The sequence below is a fragment of the Megalobrama amblycephala genome, linkage group LG8, assembly GCF_018812025.1.
Source record: "Megalobrama amblycephala isolate DHTTF-2021 linkage group LG8, ASM1881202v1, whole genome shotgun sequence".
Classification (NCBI taxonomy): Eukaryota; Metazoa; Chordata; class Actinopteri; order Cypriniformes; family Xenocyprididae; genus Megalobrama; species Megalobrama amblycephala.
The window spans coordinates 11774302-11788856 of record NC_063051.1 but is presented as its reverse complement, the minus strand read 5'-3'; the positions used below and the strand labels follow the sequence as shown (position 1 = coordinate 11788856).

The following is a 14555-nucleotide window of genomic DNA, read 5'->3' as shown; positions in this document are numbered from 1 at the left end:
CAGTATCCTGCAGTTTAGTTTCCATCTCACAGTTTCAAAGTCAATTCTTTACTGTTAAGTGATTTACAAACACTGCGCGAATCGGTTCGCTCGATCTTTAAAAAGAATCGGCTCAAAAGAACGATTCGTTCATCACTAGCTGTTTTGATGAAGGCAGATAAACAACTATGAGGATGTGCTTTCTGGGAAGTGGGCGGAGTTTGTGGTGTGAATAGGCAGGTGTTCAGAAACTTCCAAGCAGTGTGTACTTCGAGTGCTACAGCTCGTGCGTTCTGTAATGTCAAGCGATTAAGAGACTGATCGGAATTAAATCATTCACGCGACTAAATCTGCTGGTCAGTTTACAGGTATGGACGTGTTTTATGTGACGTTAGACGTCAAATATGTCTAATAGGTGACATTTTTAAGAGTCATATATGAGAGCTGGGATGGAGTTTTATAAATTGTGTTGTTTTAAAGTATTTAAGATGATAATCGTTTCTATTATTTTAGTTTTGGAAGGTGTTACTTGTATAGTACTACGGTACGAAGCAAGAAATGTGAAAAACTTGTTTAACGTTACCTGAGTAATGCATGTTATGAAGCCCGCGGCAGTGAGAGTTGTTCACGTGAACTAACTATAACACGAAGCGCTAAATAATAATAATAATCCAAAATACTAAAGATTTTTTTTTTTTTTTTTTTTTTTTTACAATAAAAGTAACTTATTTTACTATTATTATTATTATTATTATTATTAATTTTTTAAATAAAAAAGCGTCTGCTATAAGATCCCATTTAATGTATTTTCATACTACAGTCTTTTGACGGATACTGTGTTTACTGGTGCTAAATTGTTAAAGATGTACATTAGGCCTATACTTTTTTATACTTTAAATTATAATGTTTAATTAAAGTTTTTAGTGTTGTGGTAATAGATTTGAATGTAGGCTATTATTACAATCTCTGCCCCATTTGTGCTCGAGATAGATGACCAGTCGCTTGTGATTTTCCCATGTGTCGTGTTGGTTTCCACTGCATTCTGAGGTGTTTTCCCCTGCTTATGTAACCTGTGTTGAAATTTCATACAGTAAGTTGAGAGAAAAAGCAAGCGACAGAGAACAAAAAAAATCCCCTTGGCATAATTGTGGGTTCCCGTGTTTCAGTAGCTAAAGGTTCTTTGTTTTCTCAAATACAGTCTTATTTCACATGGTGATCATATGTATTCACATGTTATTAATCACTTATTACAGATTTTTGTGTTGACTGGGGATATGAAATGGCTGCAGCTCTTTTGTATTAGGCACAAGGATGATGCCTGCTCAGCACTGCTTACAATATAGGTAAAATATGCGTCCAATAATGACGCAAATGATATCAAGATATATGTTTGTTCCTATTTATTTATTTATTTATTGCATCACCTGCCAATGTCTAGTGAATTTAGAATTTATAAAATAATATAAAATATGATATGTAATATATATATATACACCGACAGCTCACACTGGCACAGAGGCGCTTTATTTTTGTGCCTGTTTATTTAAATATTGTTGTCTTAAAGCTGCCTTCTAGCATCCGGAAACCAGTTTTTAAAATGTGTTAAGAAGTTTGCTTGACTGAAATATTGCTTTGAATAAATATTACGAAGTCTGCAAGCTACAGCGTTATTCTGAATGTAGTTCAAAAGTTTTTAGAGCATTGTCATCGTGTATTGTCACTCTTCAAACTTAATTTCTTTTCAAGTACTCTTTAACTGAATTTTTCAGCTTTTATGCTTTCTTTTTCATTAACTAGGAATCTTTTCTCCATTTGGCCATTACAGTTTACAATCCCTCAACTTTCCAGAAGAGAACGACGAGACTATGGATAAAATCAGCACTGAGGACGCCATCTGTGACTCAGACTCCACCGATTCCCAACCCTTCCACACTGACAGTTGCGTGTCTGAGAATGAATCTTCGTTGAGCGCACAGGTTGACTTCACCGATATCTGCAGAGACAGAAAGACCAACTACAGATCCACACAGTCCAGCTATAGACCTTACCAGCCCCCGCTAGGTCTACCCTCCGGCTACAGTCCCCAGACACCCTTTCCGAGTCAGACGGAAGTATGTCTGAGCACCTTAGAGCCGCACAACGGAGACCTGCTCCACTCGAGTTCAGTGGGCAGCAGTTCGGTGGAATACCCTAGTGGCAACCTTCCCTCTTGCTTGGTGTCTGGAAATTACTGCAGTTATCGTGGTGATTCCAGCTACTCTTCCTCTCCAGACAGGCACAGTCTGGGAGAGGGGAGTTTAGAACAGCCACGTTCACTGCACTCTATCCCAACTGCGTTCGCACCTCACAGCTACTGCATGCCACCGCAACCCTGCGCATCCCGTGGGCCACCCTGCTGTAGTCAGTACCCTCTGGATGTGTATCAGATGGATCATGGTTTTCATTACAGACCACATTACCACATGCCCAGTTGGCCTTCGCGTAAGTCCTAGGTGCTTTGTTAAAATTCCATGCCTATTATGATTAAGTCATGAATGAGTCATGTTTTTTTTTTTTTTTCATTGACATGAAACTTCTAAAATTGTCAGTCAAGACTGTGGATGAATAATGCCAACATTCAAAAGCATGTTGTCATTTATAATTACCCCATGATAACAAATAATTTGTGGTTTTTATCAGAGATCTTTATCAAGCCTACAGCAAATCCAGCCTGTGCCAATCAATTGAGCAACTGGTTTCCATTTTACAAGTGACACCCATCTTAGTGTCAGAAGATTAAATGAATTATTAAATGAAAAATTAATGTAAGGTTTCACTTTTATGTGCAGTATTTCAATGCAAAAATCTAGCCTACATTTTATTCAGTGACCACTAACAATCTAGTTTAGACAAATGTTTAATGTACCGAAATACTGTAGTTGAACAATATTAAAATTAAGTTATTGTCGTCCTTTTTATTTAAATGCATACTTTCTGTGTAAATTATAAACATAAGTGGCTGTTTGCAGCATTTTCCATTTCATCACTCTCCTAATTGCATAATGAAAATCGACACAGATATAAACTTCCCACTTTAATAAACGTATAGTATATCTTACTGTTGACTGATAGTCCATCTGACATGTACTTGACTCTTAAAATAAGTCTAAAAGCTCAAAGTCTAAAAAGTCTAAAGCTGATGGGTTGCACAGACGAGTGAGCTGAACAGTGGCATATTTGTATCTCCGTTGACAGATGGATAAAGAAAAGCATTTGACAAAATGACAGAAAAGCAATTGGCAAATGAAAATAGAAAAGCATTTCAAAACGCAGTTTACAGTGTGCATTTTAAAAACGACTTTTAATTTACTATTATTTCCTATATTTTAAAACATGAATTAAATAATGTTGATTTATTTTTTCCATATTTAAAATATTAATTAAATAAACATTTAAATATATCTGTTAATTAGTCAAATTAAAAAAGGTGATTTAATTTATTTCCATTTTATTTTTCAAACTTATTGCTTCATCATTTTATTTTTTAATTATTTGTCAGGCACAGTTAACGTTGAGCTATTGCTGCAGGCGGTAAACATAAGATTAATTAAAGCTGCAAGCAGCATTTACCGGGGTTCAAGCATTTAAGACCTTTAAGCAGATATGCATAAAAAGATACTTTAAAGTTTAAAAGATATTTAAGTTTTATTTAGCAAGCATGTAACCACCTAAATCATAGAAGGAACTGACCATTGTCAGCCAATACAGGCAATTTACCATTGAAAATATATGGATTTTAAAGCTTTAACAGTTATAGCGCCACCTATGGTCCGATCTCCATAAACGTTGGCATGCTTCTTTAGAGTCATATAATGCATGTGCTCACTTAATTTCATGAAGTTCTGAGTTTTGATTTAGGAATTATAGGCTTTTGAGTACATTTTGCCACGCCCATTTTATAAATGACCCTATTATAGCAACCGAAATGGGAAAGTTCAACTTTTTTTTGATAATTATTGATCTAGAGAGTCCATAGAATTGTCCTACACTGGTTTTGTTCCGATTGGACAAAAAACCTAGGACTAGTTCGCAAAAGTAGGTTTTTCACGTATTTGCGAATAATTAATGAACAATTTGATTGACAGCATTGGTTCTTGAGGCAAAGTTGTTCAGTATGAGGAGATCTATCAAATGATATGCATATTGTGTGGTTTTGTGAAACACCACGTGATTACCGAGGTGTAAAACTCGTTAGCGCCAACTTGTGGCCGATTTCTTTCAAAATTCTTACAGACCTCTAGGACCATGAGTCGAACATGCCCATCGAGTTTTGTTCCGATCGGCCTCCGTTAACCTTGTTTAATAGGTGCTCAAACTTCATTGGGCGATGGCGGCCATGTTTTTTGAGATATGCCAATGTCCTCATAGACCATCATGCCCCCTTGGACCAAGACACTGCATGCCAAATTTCAAGTCAGTCGGACTAACGGTTGCTTAGTTACAGCCATTTTTATGTTTTTTTCAAGTTATTGCGCCACCTAGTGTCCAATCGACGCTTTTTTTTTTTTATCGTGACCAAAGATTGAGCCTGTACACATGTGTACCAAGTTTGGTGCAAATATGTCATTTCGTTCTCGAGTTATAGCCATTTTTGTAAAAGTGGCTCCTCCCATTACATAGATTTTTACGCCCTCTAGCGACCGTGAATCACAATTTCAAATTTCTCTCGATAATTATTGATATTCAGACTCCAGAGAACATTTCTGCACTGGTTTGGTTCCGATCAGCCGAAAAACCTAGGACTAGTTCGCAAAAGTAGGTTTTTGACAAAATTCAAAATGGTGAAAAATTTTTCCAGCAAATAAAATCGGAGATATACGTAGGGCTGGGCGATGTATCGAATGCTTTTGTCACGCGCATTTCTTCAGTAAAGCCGGTTCCCTGATTACCGCTAAATCGCCATCACCTGCTTTCAAATGGAGGGGCATTTAATAGACAGAACCGTAGATCACTGATAAGCATTCGAAAGCATTCGATACATCGCCCAGCCCTAGATATACGTTTTGTCCGTCTTGAGCCAAGGATTACAATGATATAAGACACTTGTCTAGGACAAACGGTCTCGGAGTTATTAGCGATTTACTACTTTTGATTGCTGTAGCGCCACCTATTGGCCGATTTGGGTCATACTTTGTCAACCTCTCCTCGATGTTTGTACTATCATCTGACAAAGTTTCAAGTCTCTAGCACTTACGGTTTGGGCTGCACGATGCGTTTTACGGCACAAGAAAAATAATAAAAATCAGGACAATTACAATAGGGTTTCAGCACTACGTACTTGAACCCCTAATAAAATTAGATGTTCGTGTATCGATCATGGCAGCAGTAATTCATCAAATGATAGGAACCGCGCAAGTATTCATAAAAGAATTTTACTTGATCCGGCTTGAGTAGTGTAACAAATTATCAGGTTGAATCAGTCACATTAAATAATATTATGGTTTGAATAAAACCTCTTAATTTAGATGTTTATCCGATAAAACATTTTACAGTATATGCAGATTATTGTCTCACTTCATCATTTCATCTCCAACAGGCCTTGAAAACAGCAGACAATCACCCTCAGAGTTCACTCATAGGTAATGTGTAATAGTGTTGAGTCTTTCTGTACAGCCAAGTCTTGTATTGTTTGTAGGTGATTTCACAGGTTGCTGATTTTCAGTGATGTGTTAAACTTAATTTATGAGGTCTTTATGCAATGCTCTGATCTCTCACAGCGGTCAAACCTCTCCTCACCCTCGAGCTAAACTAACCCCAAGCACAGCCCCTCTATCCCTGGAGCAAAGTGAGTGTACTGACTGTTGTTGAGCAACACTGAAAGAATTGGCATTTGAGTAGGATGTATGTGCCAGTAACATGAGACTATAATAAAGAAAAAATGTCAACTTATCTGTTCTTCTTCACTCAACTGATTATAAAGTGTTTGTGTTAAAGATGCTATATGTAGATTAAATTTAATTAATGATCCTTTAAATATAATTCCCCCACCCCAATTTTTTTTTTTTTTCTTCAAAATTATTGTGCTAAAAAGATATATATTATTATAATATAATATAATGAATTATATTTTTTGAACCGATCGATTAAATGTTCTTTTTCACTCTTCATTATTGCAGGGAAGGTGTTTGTTACGTATGAAGCAGACAGTGAAAAACATGTCAAAGAGATCATCAACTTTGTCGCCCTGCTGAGACACAACGGTTTCTACACTCACGTAAGAAAAGCAACCTGTGTCAAACATTGCCTTGCAGCCATGCTTGTCACCTGATATGAGGTCTGTCAGATCATGCTCGGTCTCTTTGTTCTTTTTGCGCAGATTGACATGTTTGAACAACAGTTCAAGAGCATCAGCAAGATAGACTTCATGGAGAGATACATCAGCGAAGTAAGTAGAGGTCGTCTCAGGCCTCCTACTATTTCAGAGTGTGTTTTTCACACAGAACGCGTTTTTCCATTCCAATTTGCTACTTTTCCATAGTTTTTCTATGTAAACGCGAACTAGGTGGACGTGTATGACCGTTGCGCTCGCGTCTTGCATCTTGCAGCGCCTTGCGCATGACACAGCGTTCTAAAAACGCGGAGCTCAAGTTAAATCCGTTTTTTTTTTTAAAAAGAGACCATGCGTTTTTCTCCCATTCCACTGCCCGCATCTCGCGTTTTTGCTTTGTTCTGTTTGAACAAGCCCTTACACAGCATAAGTTCTAGACCACATGGTCAAGAACCACCTACAGGAAAAGACTGAAAACTGTAAAGCAATCAAACATTTTTTTTTTACATGCCTTTTAGGATTAGGTATTAGGAGATAATATTTCACAATATATTAATCATGTTTTAGAATTTTTCACAATAATAGACCAAAGTGAAAAAAAAATTATATAAATAACAGCACTTCTATGGAAAACACCAGAACAATATGTGTGTAAACACTGTGATCAGAATTACGCAGGAGTGAATGGGTGATTCTTACAAAGCCTGTCATGGTACCGTAAATAGTACATAGATTATTGTACATTAAAGTTTGCATAACAAAAATTCAGACCATAAATACAATTTGCATAGTGACATATTATACACAGTAAATATTATCATGCATTATCATGTGTGAATGACTGTAGCGCTGCTTCTCGACATAATAATCTGAATAGGCCTTCACTTCTGTGTCATTTGTGAAGGATATATATGTATCTTTGGCTTCTTAGATAAAAAGCAAATTCTAATACATCATGAAGGACATGAGATATCTGTAACCTCTTAAATAGAACAGGGTGCAGCTGGGAGAACTTGTTCAACGGTTGCATTTATAAATGCTTACTATTGAATTGCAAGCAGTGGAAGAATTAATATAGCTGTTTTCGGTCAACATTATTGGTGGGTGCTCTCCTTTGTTGAAGATGCCTTCAGTTCTTACAAATCTCACATTTTTTAGGTCATTGATGTTATGTGTCTGATAATATGGCACTGTTTAACCTTATAAACTTTATAAATGGCAAGTATCGATCCCTGACATATAGTTGACCGTTCTATTACATATTCCCTTTCAAATGAATGTCCACAAGTCATTGCTTTCGGGCGATTTCATTTGTGCTGAGAATATGAACAGGTTCAATGTGGCAGCGTCACTCAGGAAGTGTATGTCTTATTTGTGTTCAACAGTATTTGCTTCTAAATGCTCGAAGCCAGTTTGCGAGTTGGCAATAAACACATCTATAGCACCACAAATATAGTCAACCAGTTTCTTCACTGACTTTCAGATTATAATCTATTGAATTCTGAGGAATGAATTTAAACATACGGAGATGGAGTAGAAATACTACAATCTTTATTAAATAAACCAATTTAAATTGGGCAAAAAACTAGTTGCAGGGGATTTGCAGGATTTTATGAAGGATAGTTGTCCTTATTCTGCATTAATCAGCTGAACTTTGCAGGTGGTGGGCTTGGACATCATTTATTTATCTGAAAGTACAGTATGATGGCAGGAACAAATCCAATAAAACTTTTAATTTTATGCATTTTTAGACCATCTAATAAAAAACAAAAAATATGTAAGCCTGAAACAAGTAGTTTAAATTTAATTTAATTCCGGCCTTAAGTGGGGGAGGACATATTTCTGGCATCATTTTCTTGCAGTGCCACACAGTTATGCCAGGAAACTGTCTGTTGCGATGAGAACGACAAACCCTACTTGCCTAGTTTTAGCAGTTACAGAGCGAACAAACTTTGAAATTATTATGTGAAGTAATTGCTCCTTTCTGTCCATACAGTTGTCTAATTTTGTGTTTGTTTTTTATGCACAGAAAGACTATCTGATCATCATAGTCATTAGTCCAAAGTACCACGAGACTGTGACCAATGCCTCGTTTTACATGGAAAACGATGAAACACTGAACACCGTCTACATACACAAGCAGGTAAAGCTTACAATTAAAAGGAGTGGAAATTAATCTAGGTTTTTTCTTATTCGTCTTGTCAATTGACTCAAAAACTTTGTCTTTTAGTTACAAAATGAATTCATTCAGAACGGGGCCAGGAATTACCGATTCATCCCCATTTTGTTTCCTGGTGCCAAGAAGGTAAAACTGTCTCTTTGCAGCAACTCATTAAACCCATTTACTTAATGAAAATGATGCTTGTGTTTGAACAAGTACTCGCTCAAGGAGCCAAAATACAAATTTGTGATTAACCATAATGATAACAGCAATAGACAGCTGTGGTTGTTTGTATAGTTCTATGAAAACACCCAATGGATGACTCCATTATATTCTACTTAAATCCAGTTCAGATGTAATGATGACTCTGCGATAGTTTACAACATTTCTGCCTGCTTCTGTCTGTCAGTGCCACGTCCCTTCATGGCTTCAAAGCACACAAATCTTCACCTGGCCCAGGGACCGAGATGACATTCTTCGTCGACTCATGCGTGTCGAGAAATACAACCCTCCACCCATTGGAGAGCTGCCCACCATTGTCTCCATCCCCATTTAGTTGGTTAGTTTGCTATTTAGACACATTATTATATATCATTTATGAACAGGCCTGTTATCCGTTTTAAGTTTATTTGGCCCTCTGAACTACTAGATGACTGTTTAATATGATAAAACCCCTGAAGCTTTGTCATTTAATTCATATTTCACACCTCACGATTGATTTAAGAAGTTAGAATGTGTCCCAACATGTAGAAGAACTGTACAAGTATACTACATATGCAGTAGTTCATCAGTTACATTACTTTGAGTGACATTTTTGAAGTTTAAAAAACTTGTATAATAAACTGTGTGACATTTTGCCAAAATTTCACAGGCAAAAAATAAGATACATTGTCTATTGTTAATAGTGTAGTGATGTATCAAGCAAAGCAAACCAATGCCACAAATCCATTGCAAAAGCTTTCACCCTCACACAAAGTACCTGATCTTGTGAAATCCTATTGAAATGACTGGATTTTTAAAATTCATAAACAGTGGTAAATATGACCACACCGTAAGATTTAATTACATTTTCTGTAACAATAAGAAAATGTGGTAATACTTTATTTTAGTGTCATTGTTACATATGTTACATGTAGTTACTATAGTAATAACAATAAATTATGCATAATTACATGCAACTAACCCTAAACCAAACCAAACCCTAATCCTAAACCTATAGTAAGTACATGTAGTTACTTAATATTACTCAGTACTTAACTGTATAACTACAGTGTAACAATGACACCTCAAAATAAAGTGTAATTGAAATGTTTTAATCCTGACTCACCGTAGCAGGCTAGGAACCTTCAAAGACATAACCGCTTCTTTGCTGTTGGATGAACCTGAAACAGATGGAGGATAGAATTTACCATTAGAACTGGTACTGTAATATTTTCACACAATGTATAATGTTTATTATAACAGACTACTTGTGCTTTGTGCCTTAGAATTTTCCTAAGTAATACGCTGGATAAAAACATTTGAATTGATTTCAGTTAGCAGGTTTCCACAGTTCATGCTCCGCCAGTGTCATGTTGAGATTTTATGATCTTTCATGTTCTTAAATGATGGTGGGTTTTGTTTTTGTTTTTCAGAATAAACCCTTTTATTAAATTAAAGAATTTGGTTTGTTTGTACAAGTTATTGATGAAATTAGATGTCAGAATCAGGGATGTGAGGAGCATTAGTACAGTAACATACCATGTTTTTGAGTACACTGGTGTTGTTTCAACCAAGAAACTGAATTAAAAAATATGAGTGGAAGATGGATTTTGATTATATAACAATGGATGTGTTTATAAGTACATATTTATGAAACAGTCAGCTATAAAAAAAAAAAAAAGAAAAAAAAAAAGAATGCTATGTGCTTTGCCACAAAATATGTCATGGCGTGCAGAACAATATCTGCCTGAGGCTATTGCCACATGCTCTAGAGACTCAAAATTTGTCACTCCCATATTCTTTCATTTCTAAAAATAAACCACTTATTCCCATATAACTGCACACAGACTTTTAATACTGTTCTTAGCAGTCTAACTGGTGGACACCCACCCTTTAACAAACAAGCAGAGTTTATGAACTGATAAAATATTTACCTTGAACTGCAATATGTCACTTTGAATAAAAGTCTTGTATGAATTTCTTTCTTTCATGGAACATGAGGGAGATTCTTATATTTATGTATATTTTATATATCGACAGGCCATGGCTATCAAGCAGAATTTTAAGGCAAAATTTTCAGTGAACAACTTAAATATCTGTCTGTTCCCCACACAAATCTATTTTATGGTCAACTTTTTGCCTTTTATCAGCTCTGGTCCCACATCTACTTTTTGTTTTATGTAAGAATGTCTTCTTTTATAAAGAAAGTCGGTATTTGAATGACCTGAGTAGATGATGTCAGAATTTTCATTTTTGAGTGAACCATTCCTTTAAGCCTCTGAACCCTGTTGAACATATTACAACAAACCTGTCAAAACACACTTGTCAAACGTCTGTCACGCAGGAAGGAATCTCAGAGAGCTCAATCCAGTTAGTTAGTGTCTTCAAGGAGTTACTGAAGGTTAATTAAGCCCCATTAAACAAACTCTAACCCCTCTTATTGAGGCTTATCAGTAAAAATTTATTATAAATCAGCCGTAACAATAAAATCAAGGGGATTTGGTCATAGAGAAATTGACATAATCTTCTTATGAACAACATTAGCAGTATCCAAAAATGATTTGCTGGGGAGAAATGGTTATCAGTTTGTAATTAAAATGAGATGAGAAACAGAATGATTGATTACTCGACGCAGTGACAGAAAAGGTTATGGGAACAGGATCTCCAACGTAGTCTTTTTATAGCTGGTTAATTTCTAGATGAAACAAGTTAATTCCAGGAATATGTCATCCATCAACTGCACTACAGCTCTGTGAAATATTTTGAAGGCTTGTCACTGACAATATGAAGTGACAGTGGTTTCACATCTCTACATTCATTTAGAAAACCCACAATGCATTAGAGTTCAGTCATCACTTGCAGGACAGAATTGCTGTTCTTTGCTTTGTTGTGCCTTAAGATGGCACTCTTCACATGTGCTGTTAGCCTGTTACTGTAAATGTTGAGGAAGAAATTAGGTTGTACAGGCCTAGTTTATAATAACTGTCATTATTAAGTCATTATTATCTCAGCTAGTTGTCACACTTTTTATTTCAGTGCATTTCTCTGGATTTTTTTTTTTTTTTTTTTCAATTTATGTCTAATCACTTATTTTATAGTGTTAACAGCTACAAAAAAGCATTTTTGTCTTTATTTCCAAGAAAGAAAAACAATAGCGGGGCATGTTGTTGTCACAATGGAAACCTGCCATTAAATAGTCTAAAGAGCTCTTTATGCCAAAAAGAAGTCTTAAAAGCACAATACGTAAGTATTTTGCAGTAAAATATTCAAAAACCACTAGGCCAGTGTTATATATTTTGTTCAGTTGAATACTTAGAATATCCCAAATGTTTCTAACTATTTGTAAAACGGGAGAAAATCTCGATTTTAACAGTCAAATGTATCTATTATGATAAAAAGCGCGGTATTACCTCATACACTTGACCGGAAGAAGCGGTGACTGCGGCATAATAAAAGTTCCGCTGCTCTTGAGGCGTGTCGCGTTCGTCTCTCATTAGGAATCACTCCAGTCAGTGGCTTCGTTCAGCTCCAACATCACTCGGTCCTGCTCTGCTTCATACTACATTAACGTTAATAATCTTATCCAAGAACATGCTTTCTGCTCGAGTACCGTCCCTATTCTTTTCCATTGACTGTGAGGTGAAGACAACAATTCCCAAGATTCCGCGCTCAAACTCTGCGTCATCAACCTTTGTTTTGAACAGGCGAGCTCTAGCGGTGAAAAAACTACATATCGTAGCTTTAAATAATTGCATAATACTTTTATGTTTACTGGTTATTTAAATTTTGTGTGATAACGCATATTTTTGAGCTGTTTAATTGATAAAAATGTAATCAAAATTAAAAAATGAATTAAAACAAAATAATCTCCTGACAGAACCTTTTAAGGTTCTATTCAAGTGTATCTTACAAGATATATAGATCTACATTAAAATATGCTATACGAAAATCAGTGATTTTTGTAATTATTGCAGTTATTTAATATGTTAAGCATTATTTTATGTTATAATATTTCTATGAAATATTATTATGGAAGCTTATTAAAGTATTACCAAAATCCCTTTCATTTTTAGCCTGTGCAGTAGCGATAATAGCTGCAATTTGTTTTCCAATTAGGTAGTAAAATATATTATTCACGTTTTTCTGTCCTCCAGTTACACTGCACTTCATTGTATGTAATAAAAAAACCCAGAAAGAATAACATATGAGGTAATATTTCATTTTTCTTTCTAATAACAGGATACTGCTGAAAAAAATGTCCATATGCTGACCTAATTAGAAAAGAACCATGATAAACCAGTCTGCATTGCTGTTGCAGTCCTTGAGGGGGCAGTATCTCATCAGGTCTTTGTTTCAGATAGTTTTTCAGTTCCACCCAGAATTGAAGGTTTCACACATTCTATTTTTACACTGCTGAATAATTCAATACAGAGCCATATATGATCAGTGACATTTCCTCTTTTCTAGCAGTCTGACAATGGGGTTGCATCACTTGATCCTCGATGTGGAGTCTAGAAAGTGATATACAGCTGTGAAACTATGAATAGCTTTGTTCTAGGACAGAAAATGACATTAATGAATATATACACGATGACCTGAAACCTACCCTCGATTTTCAACTTCAATTGACTCTCTGTTTACGGAGATGATATAATGATGCGAAACGATGCTGTCATAATAGATTTCTTTGAGCATGCTCCGAAATGGTCCATTGCCATGCTTCTGAACCCCCACTAGATCAGTGACACAGTATTTCATCATTAAATTCCGATTTAATATGTCCTTTATGGCAAATAAGGACAGGAATATCAAAAAAGGAAATGAACTCTCATAGGAAGAAAAAGAAGTGTTCAAATCACATTTTCGATGCTTCCAAAGGCCTTGTATTTCTTTCATTTTGATTGCATTTTGTGGGAACGTTTTATAGGAGTTACTTCAGGAAGTATCAAGGGAGTAATTCTGTGCATGAAATCATGCTTGCTGTTTTGTTCCTGCAAGGGGAAGCCGGGTGATCCTTAAACTTCTGAAGTACTGTTGCCATGGTAACATCACAGTTCATCAAGGTTCAGTGCAATAAAATGAGTCAAAGTTTAAATGACAATTATGGGCTGACGCAATAAGAACACACAAACAAATATGATGATAGTCAACAATAAATGATAATGAAATAATACTGATACTAAATTTATTTCACCTCTGAAAGCTACTATTCAAGTAAAAATTGTTAGTACTGTAATTTTTAAGTTCTCCACCAAACAGAAAAAAGGCAACCAATAGATACACTCACATTTTCACATTTTGTGCCTGTTATCATCCTCACTATGTGGACCTTGTTTTGGTCAGTGGAATTCAAATGTGTGTTGATCACAGCAGGTGAGATATGTTTAAGAAAACTTAATATATGGTCGGCACATGCATCCAACAAACGCCTTGTTTTTTTTGTGTGACTCACAAAGGAAAAAGCATTTCAACTCTATAACAACTGACAAAGAAGATTTACCCCAATTGTATCAATGCAGTCAGACTCAATTCTCAATGCTTAGGTCAGTCCTGTGTTCAAGAGCCTCCTCCAGAAAAATAACTGAGTCTATAGCAGCAGTCTTTTGGGAAAAGCCTTCATCTCTTGCCCTGTGGGAAACAATGAAAGCTGGAATGAGACAAAAATCAAAGTAGTCATCTTCCCAGACCCGCTCTTCACTCAAGAGCAGAATGAGTGCTGACAAAAACGATTGAACTGGGTAAAATGTGTCTTTCTGTATTACATGTGACTATCAGATATTTCTGACCTGTAATGAATTTGTTTCTAATATTATTTGGTATTAACATACTGTGTACTACAGATACTGTAATTAACAATAATTAAACCTGGAACATGGGAAGGAAACCGAACAAAGGAAATGAATGAAA

The 14555-nt window shown here is 35.7% G+C and overlaps 1 protein-coding gene across 4 annotated transcripts; it reads left to right on the top strand.

Annotated features, from left to right (window-relative positions):
• Nucleotides 1–148: 148 nt before the first annotated feature.
• Nucleotides 149–10105, top strand: traf3ip2l (TRAF3 interacting protein 2-like). Of its 4 annotated transcripts, none has more exons than XM_048199267.1 (10): nt 149–347; nt 1233–1322; nt 1805–2460; nt 5555–5597; nt 5736–5803; nt 6135–6232; nt 6335–6403; nt 8316–8429; nt 8517–8591; nt 8857–10105. In XM_048199267.1, exons 2-10 carry the CDS (start codon nt 1291–1293, stop codon nt 9001–9003), a joined length of 1302 nt encoding a protein of 433 aa, XP_048055224.1. In that variant the 5' UTR covers nt 149–347; nt 1233–1290; the 3' UTR covers nt 9004–10105. The 4 variants fall into 4 exon arrangements, with proteins under 4 accessions (XP_048055224.1, XP_048055227.1, XP_048055225.1 ...); XM_048199268.1 differs by having other exon boundaries at nt 150–347; nt 1777–2460; XM_048199270.1 differs by lacking the exon at nt 1233–1322 and having other exon boundaries at nt 1777–2460.
• The last annotated feature ends 4450 nt before the right edge of the window (nt 10106–14555 follow it).